Source organism: Corvus kubaryi, unplaced genomic scaffold, assembly GCF_017639235.1.
Source record: "Corvus kubaryi isolate FWS band 111438036 unplaced genomic scaffold, C.kubaryi_AGA036_p1.0 138, whole genome shotgun sequence".
Taxonomy (NCBI): domain Eukaryota; kingdom Metazoa; phylum Chordata; class Aves; order Passeriformes; family Corvidae; genus Corvus; species Corvus kubaryi.
The window spans coordinates 18,717,280-18,738,907 of record NW_024580672.1 but is presented as its reverse complement, the minus strand read 5'-3'; the positions used below and the strand labels follow the sequence as shown (position 1 = coordinate 18,738,907).

At 41.9% G+C, this 21,628-nt stretch overlaps 1 protein-coding gene across 1 annotated transcript in view; it reads right to left on the bottom strand.

Moving 5' to 3' along the window:
* PLPP4 (phospholipid phosphatase 4) overlaps window positions 1-21,592 on the bottom strand; it is a 52,033-nt gene extending 30,441 nt beyond the window's left edge. The window contains exons 1-2 of the mRNA XM_042019463.1: window positions 21,452-21,592; window positions 969-1,077 (exon numbers count right to left, since the gene is read on the bottom strand). Coding sequence (XP_041875397.1) covers window positions 969-1,077; window positions 21,452-21,507 — 165 coding nt within the window. The 5' untranslated portion in view covers window positions 21,508-21,592. The remainder of the gene's footprint in view (window positions 1-968; window positions 1,078-21,451) is intronic.
* Between the last annotated feature and the right edge of the window lie 36 nt (window positions 21,593-21,628).

Sequence of the window (21,628 nt, the reverse complement as noted above, 5' to 3'; positions counted from 1 at the left end):
TGTTTATTGTTTATAAGGGCAAATTTAAAAACCAGGCCTTCGGCCTCTGTCTTAGAAGGCTGGGATATATGGTTGCCTCATATGCAGGAGGCACCTTTAAGTTGTTCCTTAATTAAATTTTTTTCATAACTGAAGGGTTAAGCCTTCATAAAAAAGCTGAATAGAAATTATATCACTGATTTTCATCATCATCATTTTCATATCACTGAATTCAAGTTAGAAAAGCAAAACCCTGGCCTCACTGAAGACTCAGGAAAAGATGACTTTGAGGCAGCTGTGGAAAAGACTGAACTTCTACTTTTACAGCCTGAACTATACCCATAATTTCTCAGCACTTCCGAGGTGGTCTGTCTTACTGCACTCTTATATACAGAGATTATTATGATTGGTAATCATTGCTAGTGAGGGTTATCAAAGCTACAAAGTTTGATAACCAAATTCAGCCATCCATTCTGCACATCCTGAGCAGGGAAAAGCCAAAAGAACAGTAACAGCAGGGCAGCTCTGTGATATATTCAGTGTTGGCAGAAGCTAAAACAAAGGTTTTGCCTTTGGGGAAAAAAAAAAGATTATTCAGAGTCAAGTATCTCAGTGCCTAACATGCCTAAAACAAATTGGATTTCAAAATTTAAGCACTTAACCTTATAAGAGCATGGCAAGGTTTTGTCAGGTCACCCAACCAGCTAATTGAAAAAGCTTCTCTACTCATTTCTCTCACATCCCTCTAAGCTAACACTACTTTCATTCCTAAACTGAAAAATCAACATTCATAAATTCAGTCATCTGATAATGCTTCTTTTTAAAGACTTCCCGTAATTTGGTACATTTTGGACAACATTGGTTTGGAAAATAATTGCCTTTAGGATTAAAGGAACATCCTCTACTTGTGAAATATTTCCTACTGCTTATCAAATGACAGTACACTCAGCTGACAGCCATCAGATGACCCAGAGGCCTTTAGTACTTACAAACATGAGACGTGTAGGGATGTTGTCTGATTGCACCAAAGGATTTTTGTACAGCCAGATCTCCTCTGGCTGGATCACCCGCTGGAAAGGATCCAAAAATTCTGTAAAACTGCAAACAACAATCAAAGATACAAATTTTTCACAATGATGACCAAAAACACCCAGAAGAGTTCTGCTGATTTAGAAAGTCCCCCAAATTTGACATAGCCTGCATGAATTATCATTATTACTAAATTGCTACATTGCCATCCTACCTCACTGCATTTTAGTAATACAAACTTTATAAATACACCCTTCAGAAAATGTGTTTTAAAAGTCTACACTTTTAAAGCTGTTCTACAACTTTATAAAAGTTCCATGAACACTACTGTGGAGAATAAATTATCTTTTTTTTTCTTCTTTTTGTGGGAAAAGTGTGCAAATAATACCATGAGGTTAAATAAATCATGTAGTCATTTATTATCCATTTACAATCATGTAATGCAGTCTTTTACCCGGTAGAAATTATATAACAAATATAAAAAATAAAATGTTTTTCAAATGTCAAGATTTTGAAGCATAACAGTTGCATTTGCAGGATCACAAAGCAAAAGAAAGAGAAAGAAGCAGCCCAGAAAATTTCTTCTACTGACAGAAAAGAGGTAATTTTAGAGAATATCTCCAAAAGAAACTTTCTCCTAAAAAAGATGGGCTGTCAAGCTTAAGAAGAATCTGAGTCTACCAGAAATGCCTCATTCTACCAAAACAATTGTAATTTCATTATTATGTCAATTAGCTCTCTTAAAAAGCAAATCAAAAACAAACCCCCAAACAAACTAAAATCCCCCATGGTTCTGTAATTAGGTTATTTTGAAATTAAGAGTATCAAAATAAAATGTTGAGGTTACATTGTCTATAGAAAATAATTTGTGTGGGTATCTTTTGTCATGCACTGAAAGCAAAAGCAGGAATTGTGATCCTTGACTGTAGTAGGAAGTTTCAAAAGCTTTTCTTGACTACCTAAATTGTCTCACTTCATTTAAACCATACTCCTTTTTCCACAGAGTCCTTCAGTGCTCTTTAACTTTTCTTGGCTCTGAATTAATATCAGACAACTTGGGAAGTTTGGCCTTTGCTTTACATTGTTCATTTTAGCTCTGGTTTATTAGGACTTGAGGAATGGCTGCTGAGGAAAGACACAGGGACCAGTTTTCTGCAGATTGCTCTCACCTAATAAGCCCATGGAGCCAGAACTTGGAGATGTAGCAGCCCAAAGCTTTTTTTACTGTAGATTTTCCAAAGCCTAGGGCTTTAAACATCTCCAAACCCAGGTTTTATACCAGTAGCAGGCATGTCAAGTGACTTTGTAAAGAGAAAAAGCCCAAAGCAATTTGTAGAGCAGAGTAAAATTAAACCATACTCACATATGCAACCCTCCCCAGGGAAGACAAGCCCTCGAACCGAGCTAGGTCAGCTATTTCCTAAACAACAGCAAACTTCTTATCCTACTCATGGCACAGGGGTTGGAACCAGGTGCTCTTGAAAGGCCTCTTCCAACCCAAACCAGTCTCTGACCCCCTTTAGCTGAGTACACTCAGACTCCCCCTCTAGACAGAACATTCAAAAGAGCCCAACTGACCTCTTATTCCTCTCCTTTCCTAAAGGAAAATAACAAAATTTAAGGACCAGAAAAGGTCAAACACAGTCTTGTCACTTGTAACAATATTTATGTTTCCTATACTGGCCTACATGGACAACAAGATTATTCTGGAAGCTTAAGGAGTCTGGTTTTGCAAGGGGAATATTTACTGTTATGCTCAGCTTCTCCAAACCCAGAGTCTGAGCCTGCTCTCCCAAGAAGGTGAACTTCAGAAGTGTCAAAACAATTTGTTTCAGTGTTTTCAAAATGAAAACTTAAAGCTTTTTTGAGTTTAAAAGACAATGGCTTGTGCATGACATGAAAACAGGAAACAATTCTAAAGAAGAACAGTTCCAGGTAATGTATCACCCATATGAAAAATTCATTTTACAGTTTTCAACTAGAAAAATAAAGGTCAACTCCTAGACAATACAAGCAGGTTTGGTTCCAAGCTTCAACTAAAAGAAAGTCCTAAAGTGTATTATTTGAAGCATTTCTGGTAACTGCAGAGAGCAAGCAGCACACAAACATTTGTGCTTCAAGGTGACCATGATATATCTGTGCACCAGTGCACTTTTGGAAAGTTTGTCACATTGGATCAGAAATTTAATTAAATTGATGTTAAGACATTTGACATTATGAACAAATGCCAGCAGATTTAAAGGTTTGGGGCTCTTCTTGATCTTTTGTTTCATGTCCCCTCGTGATGTAAGAAAGCTAAAATTATAGTTAAGTTTGAGAAATTAAAATAAAAAATCAAACTCATTTCTCACAGGAAACAAGCTATGACACCGCAGATACACACTGTCATAAGATTTAATTCCTTTAGGAACATAATAACACATGCTAAAGAGATGAAAATATAATAAATAACAAATAGTATCTGATTTCAGATGAGGACTGATTTTTTGATTAATACATACTCACCTGTACTCGTATTAAGAAAGAGTAATTTCAGCAAATCTATCAATGACTGTAATCATTATTATTTTATGCAACAGCAGCAGTTTTGTATCCACTATATATTAAATCTGATTATGTATTCATTTATTTCTTGGACTAGTGTTCTGATATCTTCCAAAAACAGTGTTCAAATTAAGTGCAACATAATGAAAAAAAAAAAAAAAAAGTTTTCTGAAACTGGGCAAAATAATTTCAAAATCACTGTTGAAGGAGAAAAAACATAGCTGCAGAAGGCAGCAGATGTCTCTGTGAACAATACAGAAATAGAAAGTAAACAGTGAGAGGATAGTGACTGTAAAAAAAGAAATCACTTTCTTTTTTTTTGTCTTCTGAAAGAGCTCAACTGCTAATTAAATTTTTATGCCAAGACTCATAAGAGAACAATTCTCTCCTTTTTTGAAGCATCACCAATGGGTGACTGGATATGAGATTTCACTAGCTGGAAGGCAATTCCCTTTGTACTGTATTAATCATGAGGACATACTGGTTTCTAAGCTGCCTAACACCTGGTGATTTACGTTCCTTTGTCCCAACCAAAAGTACAGCTTATCACTATTCATAAGTCAGCACAAGCTTGTTTAAAGGACTGGATGTTATTAGAAATGAATGCAGTCCTTGGATAAAGAAAACTGGTTTTGATCATTTTGTGTTATGGCCCAAAATACAACCTCAGTCCCCTGGCAGCAGGTGGGCAAAAAAGCTTCCTTTGTTTTAGTACAGAAAAATTTAGTCGTAGCTTTTTGGCCTTACATTTCCTTCATTTTTCCATATTCACCCAATGTTTTTAACTGCTTAGCAAGCAAGATTTCGAACACTTCAGCCTAATGATGTGAATTTAAGGCATAAAAGGTCTTCCATTAAATTCGAGAGCCTTTAACTGTGACTTTCAAGCAGCCCAAGGGAAACAGGAGCCCAAATTTCATTAAAAACATCGGTGAGCAACAGGTGCCCCAGTCCCTGGGGTTGCTTTGGCCATGCCAACACTGCTGCTTACAGCACCACACTGAGGAAAAAAGCTGCTCTTTTCTGAGGACACGAGCACTTCGAGGTACATTAACTTCATTTCCATTTCACAGCATGCAGCCCTTTAGCGTCATTTTGTGCCAGCACCACATCACAGCCAGAGCCAGGTAACAGTGCACTAAAAGCAGCTTTGTGATGATATGGACTGAAAACTTGCAGTTATCCTTTTATGAAACCATTCACTGGTAGAGAACGAATCAAACAGAGCACAAATATCCTCACAGAGGTTTTGACCTGAGCTTCCACCGTGGTTTCCATCTCCCATAAGTCACAGCAGGATATTGTTTAGCACCTCACCTTACGGTTTCCACCACTACCTGGCCCTCAGCTGCATGAATCACACTGCAAGGTTTAAATTTGCTGCCTGCTCCTGAGCATCAACTAAAGGGTGGGTGGTTGGCAGGAGAGAGGGGAAATTGGGGGTTTTTGCCTTTTACTTTTTCTCTTGCAGACAAAGCTTTCTCCAAATACCAAGTGACAGTAACTGAGAGGACAGAGCAGTACACATGGTTTGACAAAGCAGTAGGAGAGAATGATCATGAACTTGTGATTGTTCAAACCCAGACTTTCATCCCAGATACCTAATGAATGACCCTCCTCTTTTCTAAGCTTCATCTGTTGATAAGCAGATTTTATCCTCAAATAGGTCTCTCTGCAAGTCCCCATTGGGGCAAACAACAAAAAGATAGCAGATATTAATGAACTTCTCTTATAAATCACCTCTGAGGGTCTGTGAAGAAAAAAATTGGCTCTGACCACCATTCCCTGCCTGTAGAACTCTGTGTGAGCAGACCTTGCTGCCTCTCCCAAAAACACATATTAACTGTGGTTGGGCTGTTGGAACTCCATTTTGGATGTTTTTACATGGATATTTCCCCTAGTATTCCCAAAACCGGGTATCAAATCTAGCAGTAAAAGCTCTTCTAGTGTACCTGCCATGTTAAATTGTGCCATCAGTTGTTCTGCAAGGTTGTGAGCGGTGTCAGTGGCGCTGAAGTTGGTAATAGTTGGCCTAATTACAGAATTGGCCTAATTGGGCAATTTGCAACTCAGTGAGAGATTCCCGCACCAGAGATTCACTGCCCCAACATTTTGGATGAAGAGCCATAAAGGAGAAAGAGCCATAAAGGAGAACACATCATTGGGCCCAACAGCTGTGGAGATAAGAAAATTGTATTCTAAAAGACAGGATTTGCTTTAGGAGCTTCCCACAGGTGATCCAGGCTAAAAGAGAAGGAGCCCGGAGTTTGCATCATCTGGGTACATTGCATTGACCACTGTTTGTTCACATCACCTTGGCTCGCATTTGAATTCAAGACTTCAACCTCGCCTTCCTGAAACACACTAATAGTGGGGAAAGCATTCATGTCTTGTTATTTGATAAACCTGGAGAGAATAACTTATTCTCAGGCCGTGAGAAAACCTAGCCGTGTTTACTGCCTACAGATAATATTATGGAAAAAACCCTCTAACTTCCTGGTGGTTATTTTACAAACTCCTGCAAAACCAGACAAAATCTGAAAAGCTTGAAATGGTCTGTGTCTGGCATGTAAAATTAACAAAACTGAAGCAGAGGGGATAGTGATGAAGGGAGATAAGAAGCAATGCCTGTGGTTTATCACCATTATTCTGCTCTCCACAGAGTTGGAGCAGTTCAGACTCTGAAATGTTGCTGTCTGTGTGTATCAGCATGATGAGATAGCTTTGTGTCAGCTCAGAGGTTAGCACGAGCGAAGAGATCTGAGCCATTTAATATCTAAAGTAATTTGGGAACTCCACAGCTCCTCAGCCATCCAGAAGGGTTTCAAAAAATATGGCCAAGACTCAATTATGAATGACAAGAAAGGAAGAAGCTGGCATGAATTAAAAGTATAACTTCAATGATATAAACTCTGATAGAAAAAGAAACATCCCCTGTAGTTAAGGCACAACACTGGGTGTCAAGAGATTTGATGCTTCCTGACATGGTTTTACAAAGCAAGGTAGGGCAAACCATTGCAGTATCAGCATCAAAGTAACTCCTAATGCTGCAGCTTGTTTATGAACTGGACTGGTACCTACACGTGCCAAGCATGCACTGCTGACAAACACCCAGGTAGGAAAGCAACAGCTTCAACTCCTCTGAAGAAATCGAAATGAAAGAGTTAATTTAAAATATATATCAGAATTTATATTGCAATAGGTACTGAATGCAAAAGAGTGCCCATCGGAATAGGAGCTAATGTTTTATTGGTTCTTCATAGGCTTTTTTTAATATCATTTTTTAACTGCACTAAAACCAGCTAAGTACTGTACACTCACACTGACACAGAAGCACCAGCATCCATAAATTTTCTCTCTACCTTTTTAACAGCTAAAAACTTTTTATTTCCCAGTCCAATGCCATGCAGTGTATGCACCTACTATTTCTGATTAACAATGTATAACCCCGATACAGAGCTTTATTGGGACTGATAAAGACAAAGGGCAAGGGCAATGTTTTCAGGGGGTTTTATTTAATGCTACTGGCAAATAGAGGGCTGGTTCTTGAGGGTAGGTTTGGCTTCAGATGAGTCAGTACAACTTGATGGAAAATATTTCTGAATACTTTAAATTAGCTAGCAATTGCAGTGTGACATTTAATTAGCACATATGCCTCCATTAGCCCTTCAGACATATGAGAAATCATTTTGATTAAGTAAAGACTGAAAATAAATTCTGATGCAGTTTTAAAATACACACACATTACCACAGCTGTCATATTTCCTTGAAGTACTACAAAAGGAGAGTTTCTGGTATTTTTCTTCAGCCTTATTAATAGGTTTCCCAGATTTGCCTCACATATCCACTGATTTTACAGCTATATCTCAGGGTATAATTTCTCCCAAAGATGAATGGCCACCCTCTGTACTCTCCTCCTTGCGGCCAACACTGCACCCAGCAAGGAGGCAACAGCTGTGGAGCCTGGGATCAGTTAAAAGCACAGATCTCGAGCTAGAAACAATACAGATTCACAACAGGAGTCCTGCGGCTTATGAAATCACATATAAATGAGATATATACTTAGAATACCTAATATGAAAGAGCAAACCAACAATCTTTTCACAATGCTGAAAAAGATAGAACAGCCTGGGGTGGAGTTTTAGAACCTAATGTGAGTTTTCTTCGCACTTAAATTACATTGTCACTGTTTTCTCAGTCCCTAGCATTTGAATTCTCTCTAAGTAAACTATTTCCTTCCTGTGACACAGAGGAAAGGGGAAGGATTATCTGAGCATGCATGAACAGCACAAGAACAAGGAGTTAGCACAGCCAAGCAGTTGTTCTTGAACATCTGAAAGATTCCAAAAACTTCCAGTCCATGCATTCTCCTTGTTAGGGGCTGAGCCTTTGAAAGCAAGTAGAACTAAATATCACTGAGCATCATTATAGCCACTGTGATTCTAGAAAACTCCCATTCCATGGGAATAAAATGGGTTTCCAGACCTTAAATTACTTAATTATCTCTAATACAATCTTTTCACCATCATGTCTTCCTCACAGAAGTGGAATATTTGGAAATGAGCAAAGTGAAAGGAAGAAAGAGGGAACAGCTGGTCACGCTGCATTGCAGCTTCGATCAGAAGAGCAGGAGACAAGAGTGACTATACTGAACCATAGAAAAAATCCCACTGCAAAATTAGTCCAAGTCATATACTTTGGCTTGTTTTTAATTTTTGCAACTTTGCTTGACCTAATATTGAAAGCGATCTTTGCAACTTTGCTTTCTGGTCAGCAGAATATAAAATAAACCATTCTGAAACAAAAACAACTTTGTTTTGGCATTTAGCTGCTCCTGGGGTGAAAGAGCCATTCGGTCCTTGTGATCCCTGTTCACATGGAACAGTGCTGCCCTTGGAAAACAAGGCAAGGCAGTCAGAGCTGCTGCTTATTGTGTCAAGGTGCAAGTCTTCAGGCCATCCAGAAAAGTAACAGAAATAATCAGCAGTAGTTTTACAGAAATAACCAATACCAGCCAAGTGAAAACCTATTAGCTCCTGGTTTCATTGCATTATCTCTCATTTTATTTACTAAAAAAATTTATTTATGGTATTAATTGTTGCCTCTATCCTCTGTTTTTAATAAATATACCCTATGATACCAGATATTTCACAAAATCCATTTTTGTTGCAGTGGGGATCCTGCAACACGCATATATCAAACCAGGAGTCCTGTGGAAAGGAAATATATATGGACAGACAGATTCTTGATAGCTGTTTCAGAGATGTTTATTTCTCCAGCCGCATGGCCGGAGCTCTGCCCAGGAACTGTTCAATCACGGGACCAAGGGTCCTTCTGCCCGCGCAGGGAACACAAACCAACCAATGGGAACGAGGCTGAGCAGGGGCAGGGAAACCCCGTGTCTGTGCCCTCAGGGCCCCTCTCCCAGGGCTACACGGCGGGGGAGGGACCCCAACACCTCACCCGTTTTATTTTAATAAAAGGAGAATGAAAACAACTGGATAAACATTACAAGAACAGTTTCAAGACAAAACAAGCCACCCTCCTGAGTCTTTAAATGTCCAATCAGATTCTGTGGAACATCTTAGGGCTGACAGAAGGGAGACAGAACTCTCTGAGCATGCTTTGTGGGGAAACTGAGGCAGGAGAGGGTTTAACTTCTTCCCTCCCCCTTTTCATCCTCCACTCGGCATTGGAAAGGGATTTTTGGGGAAACAGTTGGCAAAAGCATGGTTTTGTGAGGGAAACCATGGATGAAAAAACGGATTGGGAATACACTGGGGGTAATAGGACATAGGGTAAAAGGGAAAGGTGGGATTAGGAAAGGGAGACTGTAGGGGGGACTTACAATGGAGATACTGTCTAACATGACTACGATTTTTTGCATATATACTGCCTTTTACAGGAACACCATCAGGCCCAGTGACCTGCGATGCTTGTAACCCTTTTCTACCTCGTATAATTTTGAATTCCACGACTTCTCCATCTCCCAAGCTTGGGATGCATTTTTCAGGGTTATTCTTTTTAATAGCAGTTCTATGCACGAATATGTCTTGCTGGTTGTCACACCTTGTTATAAAACCATAATTTTGCTTAACATTATACCATTTTACTATCCCTAAGACCTTAGGTACTATGATCTTTTCCTTTTTCCGAGTGGCTGCTGTTTTCTGTCTCTCTGCGTCTTTGCTCTCTCCTTCGGTCGCTCCCGTGTTGGAATTGTCGGGGCTGCTGGTGCCTGCGCGCTCTTCCCGGGGTCGCGTTCGGGGCTGCGCGGGCCGGGCCGGGCCGCGCCGCTCAGTTCTCCGCGCGTCGCCTCCTCTGGTCGCAGCTTCGCTGCCGATGCCGGGCGCTGCACCCACATCTCGGCCGGGCCCCCGAGCGACGACCCCCCCGCGCCCTGCTCCAGCGCGTGTTTCGGTTCGGCGCGGCTCCGCTCCACCGTCACCGCCGCCAGCCGCCGCCTGCACGCCGCCTCTCTCGGTTGGGCGTTCACGGGGCTCGCTCCACCACGCACTGTGCTGGACCGGGCGGGCACCGCCGGGTCCCGCCGCTCCCCGCTCCACCACCGACACTGCGGCTCGCGTGGCTCCGCCCGCGCGCGGGAACTGCCTCGCTGCTGCTCGCAGAGCGCTCGGTGCACGTGGCCTGGGCCGCACGGTCCCTGTGCCAGGCTTCCCTTCGCCAGGACACAGCTGACACTGCTCAACAGTCTCGGTAACTAAATAATATTCACGAAAATATTCTTCCATCGGCATATATTTTGACTCCAGTATTAACTGTGTCCAAACGGTTTTCCAAAAGCCCTTGGTAAGAATTAAATCCCAAGAAACATAGAAAAAGTTCTTAAACAACCATGCCAGGAAGTGTTTCAGTTCTTTTTGAGCTTGAATCAAGCTAAAATTTACAAATCGTTGTTCAAGAATCATTTTAAGTTTAAGATAAATGTCCATATGCGGCTCTGAGAGCCAAGAGTCTTCCCACGGTTCCTCCATAGTTTAGATATGGAATAGCAAAGCAAAACCAAGAAGAGGAATGCAAAGTTTCCAGGGTTTACTCACACAAATCAGTCGCTTAGGGATCGGGGATCGTTCTGCCCGCATTCTCCACCATTTGTTGCAGTGGGGATCCTGCAACACGCATATATCAAACCAGGAGTCCCGTGGAAAGGAAATATATATGGACAGACAGATTCTTGATAGCTGTTTCAGAGATGTTTATTTCTCCAGCCGCATGGCCGGGGCTCTGCCCAGGAACTGTTCAATCACGGGACCAAGGGTCCTTCTGCCCGCGCAGGGAACACAAACCAACCCATGGGAACGAGGCTGAGCAGGGGCAGGGAAGCCCCGTGTCTGTGCCCTCAGGGCCCCTCTCCCAGGGCTACACGGCGGGGGAGGGACCCCAACACATTTTAATGTGTGTTTGGGGAGGAGAAAGTAGAAGGAAATGAAATCATGAGTTCTGCTGCCATTAGAAGTATCAAAGCTGGCAGCTGTACATTATCCTAAAGTGAAAAACTGAATTCATATTAAAGAACTAAATTAACTAAGCACATGCCTGAATAATGAACCCAAACACACTACAGACAGTAAAAATTTTCCTCTTGATGTTTTTAATGCTTATTTTGATTACATCTCAAACTGCTTTCAGTCAAACAACCCTCAAAAGTTCCCTGCACAACTACACTGCTTCACAGCAATTTGATGGAGCTGAGTCTAGTAAAGTTCCTTTTTTTTTCACATCTGCATGTCACACAGTATTGATTATGTTTGGATCTGAAATGAAAGTTGGGGTAAACTCACAACCATGCCAAGTTTCTCTCTTAGTGACAAAGGTCCCCTTCTCAGTTATCTCTGTCTCTCCTTCATTCCTCCTCCTAATGATACTCCCAATAAAATCCAAGTGTATTAAAATCACTCAGTCCAAAAACAGTTCTGTGAGAACTACATGTTCCAGAGTCTTAGTAATGATTTAAAAAATAATAATAATAAGAGAAGAAGATATAGTAATGGGGAATAGGAGCATCACTTTTTGCCTTTTGTAGCACTCACTGAGGTCCAATAGCAATCATTACCTTCCTGCAAAGCACCTTGGACACAGATGAGCACAATTATTAATGTCCTCTCTGTGGGCTGTGAGAGTACAGACAGGCCATTAGATCTGTTCTCCCATTAGTGAGAATTGGCAGCTAATGAAAATATAACGCTTTATATCGGGTGACACTCCCCTCTGTTGTTCTCCATTTGCAAGGTTCCACAACACTTGGCAGGGAGCCACAAACTCTTCAGAGCTGAAACATTTCTGAGCTAGCATTTTCACCTCCATTATACAGGCTAAAGGAGTAGTAAAACTTCTCACCCAGTCCAGGCTAAAACGTCAGATTGCAGAGTAAAACATTTCACCTAATCTAGGTTTTCAGTTTTCCCACAGTCTGGTTAATGCAGAATATTTAGCACACAAACTTTGGCGGGGCACTGCCCTGCAGAAGGGACCATCAGCTTCTGTTCAGTGATTGCTGAAGTACTCTCCACGTAATTTCAAATTGGTACCACTGTTCCCTTTCCTGCACATCAAGATGAGTCAAAAAACTCTTGCAAGAAATTTCACTTCAAACTTTTACCCACACGCTGGGACACTCTCAGGAATATCAGTCCACTGAGTTGATTTGTGCCAGCTTACAGGACCACCCAGTCTGCCTCCTCACAGCAAAGCAAAACTTGATGTAAAATACTCCTAAAACACTTGAGTGCAACTTGCATTTCAAAACTTTCATTAGTGGAGGCTCTACCTGTCCTCGGGCAGTCTATCACAGTGTTCTAAGTCCTTTCAATTAGAATATATTTCCCACACTCAACCTAAGTTTCCCTTGCTACAAATTTAAAAATCTTTCCTGTCTAATTCCCGGAGGATGTGAAGAGCAGCTTGTTGTCTTCATACATCTCAAAGGAGCTGCTGACCTGTGAAGATCACTGCCACATCTCCCCAGATTTCCAGATTAAACAGCTCAATTATTTCTACCTTTTCCAGGAAAAAAGAAAACAAAAGATGTTTTCTACACCTCTCTTACAATCTTCCTCACTCCTCCTCTCAACTCTCTGGAATGCGCCTGAATAATTTATCTCAATCAGCCACTTACTATGAAAACACCAGTTGTAAACGCTGTTACCCACCCTACAGTAAAACAATTTCCACTGACTGCATTCATATGCAATTTTAATTAAAAATTTGTATTAATTAAATTGGTGTTTAATAAAAAGTGGTATTTTAACAAGCAAAATATTTAACCATATAGATAGTAAAACTAGAAGTGTTTTGTAATACAGAGAAACAAACAAATACAATACACAGTGACAGTAGCAATCTGATTTAAAATGAAGAAACATTTCCAGTCTCATTTTCTACAGAATCATATCAATCAATCAATCAATCAATCACAGTTTCTTGCATAGCAATGACCTCTGGTCCAACGATGACAAATCTAACATTTAAAAGCAAAGGAAAAATGTGAATGGAAGGTACTTTAAAACCCATATAGTCACGAAAATCTTAGTTCAAGTACTACAGCTGACGACAACTTTCTGTCTTCCATGCAGAAAACGCAATTGGATCTACTGTAAAGCATCTGTTCTGATCCAGAAATGAGTGAAGCTTTCCCCAACCATCCCAGCCTAAGTCCCTGTTGCTCATTAGTGGATCACAACCAATACTTTAATTAGGGATGTGAGTGCTGCCTTTAGCTTTCTGTCCTTGTCCGGTAATCCTTGCCAATACAGATGCAGCACTCAGGCATCCCCTGTTCGGTACCAGCACAGTCCTTACTACACAAAAAAGTTACAAGACACACTAAACATTACCCTTAATTCATTTTTAGCATCAATAATTCTGCCAGCTATTTCCAAGTACCGACTTTTCAAAGTCACTGACAGATTGGGAGACCATAAAGATCTTGATTTACTGTGCCAGATATGAGTACATTCTCAGCAGTAAGGCTGTAATTTTTATTAAATTCTTTCCCATAAGAATCACAGTTAGTTGTGCCTGATCTTGACTGTGCTTAGATCAAAGTATAAGAATCAATTTATTAAAGAAAAATTTTTCCCCCAGGAACCCTATCAGTCTTAGTAGCATTCTCACTATGAAACATCCTCAATCAGGCTAGAAGCAAATAAACACAAAGTGCCAAAGTCTGTGAGTAAATGGGATTCAACAAGATTCAACAAGACACACAAAGTCACCATTTACTCCTCAAAAAATCTGGAGCAGATGCTTTGGCATTTACAATAACGTCCTCTCTTAGCATGTGTTCAGCTGTGAGTTTAGCCATGGAGATCAACTGTAAATCCTATCCTATTAGCAGGACAATTAGAACTCCTGCCATTAAATCCCCTTCCCTCTTCCCATCCTTTCAGCTCCTCTTTCCCCCAGACTCAGGGAAGACAAATGAAATAACTCAGTTCCACAAACTGTATTGATACAACAGTCTGTAGAAACAGTCTGTCTCACGCGCAGACCAGAGTCTGCCCAAAAAGACAGGTAGGCACAGCTTCTCCTGGATGACTGTTATCAAAGTCTGTAAAATCCAACCCTATTTCAATAAATATAATACAAAAACAACAGAATCTCAAGCTTCAACTAAGTGAAACACCAAGTAGCTGAACACCAGCATGACACTGAGTGGATGCTGCTTCATCACTCCTCTCCCTTCTCAGCTGGATGGGGGAGAGAAAATACATTGAAAGGACCCTGGGTCAAGATAGGAACAGGGAGGGATCACCTGACAGTTACTGTCATGGGCAAAACAGACTTGACTGAGGGAAACTAGTCTAATCACACTAGAAAAATGAGAAAATCTAACTCTTAAAACAGCTTTTCCCCGCCTCTCCCTTCTCCCCAGGCTTAACTTTGATTTTTCCTCCCTCCTCCCCTCAAGTGGTACAGGAGGATGGGGCCCCCTCGCTGCCAAACCCTGGCCATAAAACCCAGTACAGTACCAAGTGTCCCTGTGAGCTCCCTGGTCATTCATACTGTCGCGGGTTCGGTTTGTAACCGGGCGGAAACACCAATTTAGTGTAGTGGTTTGGTCCAAAATACTCATTACTGTTTATCTGCTGTAAGATAAGAGTTAGGAGAAATGCAAAACAGGCACCAAACTTGAAAGAATATAAAGAAGTTTATTAACAGACCTAAAAGAAGAAGGAAAAAAAATTATACCACCTTCAGAACTCTCCTCCTCCCCCCACCTTCCTCCCTTCTCCCACTGACAATGTGAAAAGACAACCCTTAAGATGTTCAGTCTGTTTACCACTTCCATAATAACCTTGTTCAGTCCATTTAGAAAGAGAAGTCTCTTCTTGCTCATGCTATGAAAACATTATCACAACGAGACAGCCGCCCACTTCCAAATATCGTTCAGTCCATTTAGGAAGAGGAGTCTCTCTGCCTGCGTGTGAGTCCTTTCCCCCGACTTGCAGCTTTTCCCGCAACTGCTTTCGAGGGTCCACTCTTGAAGTTTTTTGGGGTATAATTTTAAGGTTGAGCCGTTCAGAAACAAAAACAGAGGCCCTTCTCCTTCCCTGGGAGCAAAGGGTCTTCATCATCTTCATCTTTAGGACTATCTCTGGGAGCATCTCTACGGACTGAGGTTTTCTCCTTTCCCGTTCGGAGCAAAAGTCCTCATCTGGTCCATCTCTCCCTGTCCAAACTTCTCATGCAATTACAGCTGCGTCAGCATCTGCCTATCTCAGCGCAGGTGCTTTTGCTCACGAATTGAACACTCCACCCCCCATATCTTCATGAAATTACAACAGGATACTCTGATATATCATAGCTTCACAACAGAATTTCAGCTTTAAGCATCTCCTCTCTCTCTTCCATCAGGTTTTCAGCTCTTCACAGCAATAAAAGGGTTACTCTCACCTCGGCCTTGCAGCTTTACAGCTGGAATGTTGAATTTTTTCTTATCGCAGTGGAGAGGGGGGAGAGCCGAGCTGCTCCGGCTGCCCACGGCAAGGCAGTGGGGGGGGTTCCACGGCTGGAACAGGTCCATGGCTTCAGGATGGCCGTGGCCCGGCCCGGCCTGGCCCAGGCAGGGCCTGGCCGGGCCCGCTGGCCCCCACACGGGGCCCGCAGCCACCTGTGCCAGCGCCGGAAACGAGAGAGAGCTTGGAGGGGGAGTTTGCCTATTCTTAAATGTGGATCACAGAGGTGATCACAACTTTAAGTGGCTTAGAGAATTGTCCATATTCAAACTGGCCAGCTGATAGGTTCTGTCAGTTCCCAGAGGAAACTGTAAGCACCCCTTAGCAAGGACGTCCCTTCCGGGACTACGCTTGCTAACCTATGACAATACCCATCAGGACAGGCACACGGTCGTCTTGTTGTGTGCTTCATGTGACGCCAGGTAGAATTGGTATTTAGGTATTTATTTTGTTTTCACAGTAACCTGTCAAGGACACAGTGCCAAGCAAAGTTAAAATTCAGGTTACTTTGTGGTGTATCAGGGAGTGACAGGAGCTCCATGTCATTCTAGCTCTCCCATTACTTCAAAGGTGTGACCCACTCTGCTGAGCACTGGAACAAGTCTGTTGCTCAATATGCAACCTTTGATATGTGTTCTCAGATCCTAAGCACCAGAGAGGCTCTTTTCTACAGCAGGTCTTTCCCTTAACTCTTCCTTAACCCTACTCAGGGAATTAGACTTCAACCTGCACCACAAAACTAAACCTTTCCCTCACTTTAATAATGTGTAAATTATGGCTTACAATAATGCACCTATTATTAAACAGGTCAGCAAACACGTTGATGTTCTCATTTCTTTTTATCACTACTATTTGTGAAACACTGAAAAAGCTCCAAGAATGTTCAGTGAACCCATTGGCTGCCTCACGACAAAGAATTTACCAATTAACTGAAGGAAGGGTGAGAAAAAGAAGGATTGCCCTTGTTTTCTTGATGAGAAATTGGGGTACACAGGAATGAAGTCCAAGACTCTTAGGATCAAAAGCCAAAAATCAGGTTCCAAACAGCCAGAATTATGGGATATCCAAATCAAGAACAGAGGACACAAAGCCACTAGGAAGTGGCCAAATACCTACTTTGAAAATTCAACTAGAGAACCAAGGCTTAAAAGGTGCTTTGAATTCTTGGTCCAACTGATTTGTGTAAATTCACAGCATTTGAGCCACAGTGAGAAAATAAATCTTAATGTCTCAGTCTGGTGATTTCTTCTCAATACCATCTTGCCCTTGTTACCTACACAGCTTTGACTGCTCACAATTCTCAGCTCAGCCTGTCCTCCAAAAATCCTGTCCATATGAGAGAGAAAAGGCAAACACAATCTGGGGGAAGAGCAATTGTAGAATTTCCTCGGGTAATTGATTTTCTCCCTGTGTTAACAAGACAATACACAGTATCATTTATAAAGGCAACATATGCAGGATATCCAGCAGACAACATCCCCTGACAAAGAAAGCTACTTGAAAGAGCTTTCCACATCAAATTATTTCATGCATATTCATAACTCGATTAAAATATTAATAATGTAAACTTGTAAGGAACACAACAGGCACAGAAACAGCTTTTATTTACTTACACCAGAAACTGAACATGGCACACACACAAGAGATGTCAGCATTAGTCAATGCTGCAAACTCACACGTGTGCAATATATATCTGTATATTAGCCTGCAGATAAACATTTATTCCTCAGGGAGGCTGCTAATGAGGTTGTGCTCTGGGGAAGATATCCAATTACTCCAAACGACATTTATATTTTAATCACATCATGTGCACTGAAGAGCTTGAGGTTTGATGAAGCAATCCTTGAAAGACGTTGTCTTTTCATTCAATTAGCTCTCTATAAACATCAGTGATATACTTTTGACAAGTCATTGGGCTAAATATACTATAACACACACAAATCCTCTCTTCCTGCCAAGAGGCAGTGGTGTGGTCTTCCAAAACTTCTGAAACAGGTGCAAAAAGTTTTCCCTTAAAAGACACCTGAAACAGAACTAAGAAATAAAGAAATCTGTCAGGCTCATTCTGAGCTACCCCTCAGTGAATTCTTTTTAGGACAGATGAAAAACTTTGTTTAAAGGCATCAGTCCTCTGTAAAACTATCAGACTTGCTCACAAATCCCCTTATAATTGGCTTATCTGAATAAAAACAAGTCAGTCAAAACAATTTGCTTTCTTCAAATGCCACTGTACAGACGGAGATGAAAGTCTGGCCACTTTTAACACGTTTTAGCAATAATCAGGCATTTTAAGATGCTCCAAGTCAGAGAAATGAGTACAAAAATGAAGAAAAAGAGATACAAAACCCTAATTTAATCATTCTTCAATTTAGCATTGGATTTTTTCTGCAAACAGAGTACATCCTCATGGCTGTTATATTAAACAATAGACCGTTTCCTCTTCTGAGAGTTACATGAAAAACCTCACTTTAAAACTCAGTTCTGTACTCACAAATATTTCTTAATAAGTAAAAACCTAAACAAAAATATGAAGTGAGAATTGATTAAAGGCAAGATTTGATTGGACAATATTTGAAACTACATAATGTAATAGTCAAAGCATGAGAATTTTCTTCACCTTGGAAGTAACAAAGAGCCCGTGTTCAATCAGATCAGTTCAGCCCAGTCAAAAGGTGCAAAGATACGTATTTTGAAAACTATAAATTAATTTGTTAATTAAAGGAACTGGGAAAAACTGTGAGGCAGAACAGAAATATCACTATCCTTGCAGTTTGTAACTTGCAACTTGAGAGCTGTTTTGCTGAAGGTACTCAAAGAATACCTATTTAACTTTGCAGTAAAGTGTGCATTAAGTATATTTTTTACTGCAAACACTTGTTCTTGGGTTTTGACTCTTTGTTGTTTGGGGTTTGGGGTTTTTTTAACTCCTGCTTCTCAATTTCAGGTAGACACAGTCCTTCTAATAAATCTCTTCTAACTAATCCCTCCTTCAATACTACTAAATCCTGAGGGTTAAAACGCTCTTTAGCACAGGTCTCTGTAAATGGAAAGAAGCTTGAGTTGCTAAATTTCAATACCTAATCTGGTCTTTAATTGCTAAGTGAGCTCTCCGCAATTGCCAAGAACACAACACTTAGAACTGAGTCAGTTGTTATCATTATCCTCCCTAAATGGCTGTTGAATTCAACCAAATCAATACTCAACCATAAAAAATGTGCACTGCTTCTAAGGGTGCCCATTTGCAGGATAGAACAGATCTTATATAACAAGTATAGGTTTCTGCCTTTGATGGAATGACTGACGTTGATAATTATGGCAACTGGAGGAAAAAAAAACATTGCCAGTCTTAAACATAGAAAACATGGTTGTTCTTGCTGTAAAATAGATTCAGATTGGCAATACATTCAATTTCAGCAATCATCAACAGCAGTTTTCACACCTCCATTTTTATGAAATGACATTTATTACCAAGCAAAGCTCCAACGTGGAATACGCACCTTTTTCTTTTGCATTCCATGGTACAAAATGTGCCAGATTATTGCTGTGAGTGATATGAACTGTTAGGATGAAGCTCAAAGACATCTGGGAGGCACAGATGGTTCAGGACTCTCAAATAGCTGTGGAACCATTACCTTCAAGGTCAGGCTTCTGACACTACAAGAGTTGGTAATGACCCAAAGCCATCAAGACCTTTACAGAAAGAACCCCTTCTCTTCTGTCCAGTTCCTCTTGTCCTGGCACTCACAACAGAGATGAGCTCAGACCCAACCTTAACTCATTTCTGTTAATGGCATTCCTTTCCAAGGGAGGTGGAACCTGTTCAGCCTTTTCATTCCTAGAAATCGCTTCTAATTCTAGAAATTAGAGCTCAAGTTGCTGCTGCCCGGATTCCTCTCCCAGGGCTTCCAAATAAACCAGTGAAAGTTCATTCCTGAAAAGATATTCCACTGAACTCAATGCTCCATAAAAATCCTTGCACTGGCTGTCTAAAAAACCACAGGAAACAGAGTGTTTAAACCTCTGAAACATAGAAGTTTCAAAATGTGATTGCCGATTTAGGAAACTGAGAGAACTATTGAATACTGTTGCAATAACAAAAGATTACTTTGGTGCTAAGATTATCTGAATATAAAAGCTCTTCTTTTGGTCTACCTAGGGACTGTATTCTTGCAACCATTACAAGCAAATAAAATGCAGTTCTTCATTAAACTAAACACCAACCTGAATTTGGAACACTACCGTGCCCAGTACTTTCAGATGTCAATGAATGCTCTGAATGTCCTACTGAAATATCAGAATTATTCCCCAGAGTCCCAACGGGGCAGGAGCTGAGCTACATGAAAATATGAGAAGTTCTTCCATAGGCATTTGCTGTTATGGTGACTCCACCAAGAGCTTTACTGTTAGCTACCCCTCCTCAGTGTATTTTGGAACCATGCAAAGAGCAGAGAAAATTATGGAATCTTTTAGAGAGGAAATAAAGGCAGAAGAGATGCACAACCAAGAAATGACTGATTCTGATGGGTCATGATTTACACATCATAGTAATAAACTACATGAAGAGATCTCTTACAGGGGTGGTGTAGGTGATGAATTACACACACAATCATAAGGAAGGGAAAGGTTCTGATGTAGCATCAGCTTCTGAGGTCTTTGCTCACCCTGTAGCTCCATGTATTCCAGAAAGGAGTTCTGTTGACAGGAACAGGTCTACTTTCAAAGCGAGATGCAACTGAACTGACAGATTTCAAAGGTACCTCACAGGGTTTTTTGCAAATCAAAAGATTTGCATCAATATTCAAGAGAAATGAGCGCTGGGGAAAGAATCAAACACCAGAAAATTGTACAAGTTATTAATTAACCATGAGAGGTACAGAAAGGACTCATCAAAGCATTCAGTTTCAGCAGCTCTAAGTCACTATCACAGCTTAACAGATGTCCTATACTGCCTGCACCTGTGACCAACAGCATCCATCCTCAGGAAAACAAACGAGCAAACAGCAAAATCTGATCCCATTTCTGTGATGCTCCTGAGAGATCACAAAGGCTGAGAACACTCATCTTTAAACATTAAGCAATGGAAATGCAAACTTATATAGAGTGGAACTTTTCATTGCTCAAATGTATTCAGACCACAAACTGCCTGAAAGAAAGAAATGAATACAGCACTGAGAAGAAAGGGCTGAAATACACAAAGCAAAAAAAATGCATAACTGCTTTCTCCTAAAAAAAGGCAAAGAGAAAGAACGTTCCTGCAGCGATAGCTGCACGTCTTTCAACAACCAGATTTTCATTGCTTTCCTCCCTGCCCAACAGCGTGCGGAGAAGCTTCCCAAACCCGCTCTCACACGTTCCACCTCACGTTGAGCCGGCGGTCCTCGCTCAGCTCCAGCACCCGCGCTGCAGCTCCCCGGCCCGGGGCTCCCGCTGCTGCCAGAACCAGCTGTTGAGGCGCATTCACAGCCCCGGCAGGTGAGACTTCACCCCACAAACTACAGCCGGCCCAACGAAACCACCAGCACCTGTGAGGTTGCATTGTTTTGGCTGGTCGCTTTTTGCACACTTCTCTCACAAACAGCAGCTGCTCCGAGAAAAAATTCCCCTCAGCTCTTCGACAAAACCCCGGGGATGGGAGAGCCCCTGCAACGACTCAACGCGGGGAAATATTCCACCCCTGAGCATCCCGAAGAGGGGACCGGCGGCAGCTGCCGCTCGCTCGGGCATCCCGAGGGGGCTGCCCCGGCGGGGTCCCCTGACCGCCGGAGCCCACGGGGCGAGCTCAGCATCTCCATCCCGCACCTCCATCCCGCACCTTTCCCCTGCACTCCCCGGCCCGGTGCGAGAGGCACTCGGCTGCCAGCGGAGCAAAGTTGCCGCGGTGCCGCTGGTGCCTTTGGCTGCCGCTGCCCGGCGCTACTCACACGAAGACCCCGAAGAGCAGCACCCGTATGCCGATCTCGATCGCCAGCTCCCGCATGGTGGGTCCCGGCGCTCCCGCAGCCCCGCGGCGCCGCCTCTCATGCCCGAGGGCAGCGGGGCCGCCTCACGCCGCCCGCCCGCAGCCCGCCCCGCAGCGCCGGGGCCCCGAGCAGAGCCCG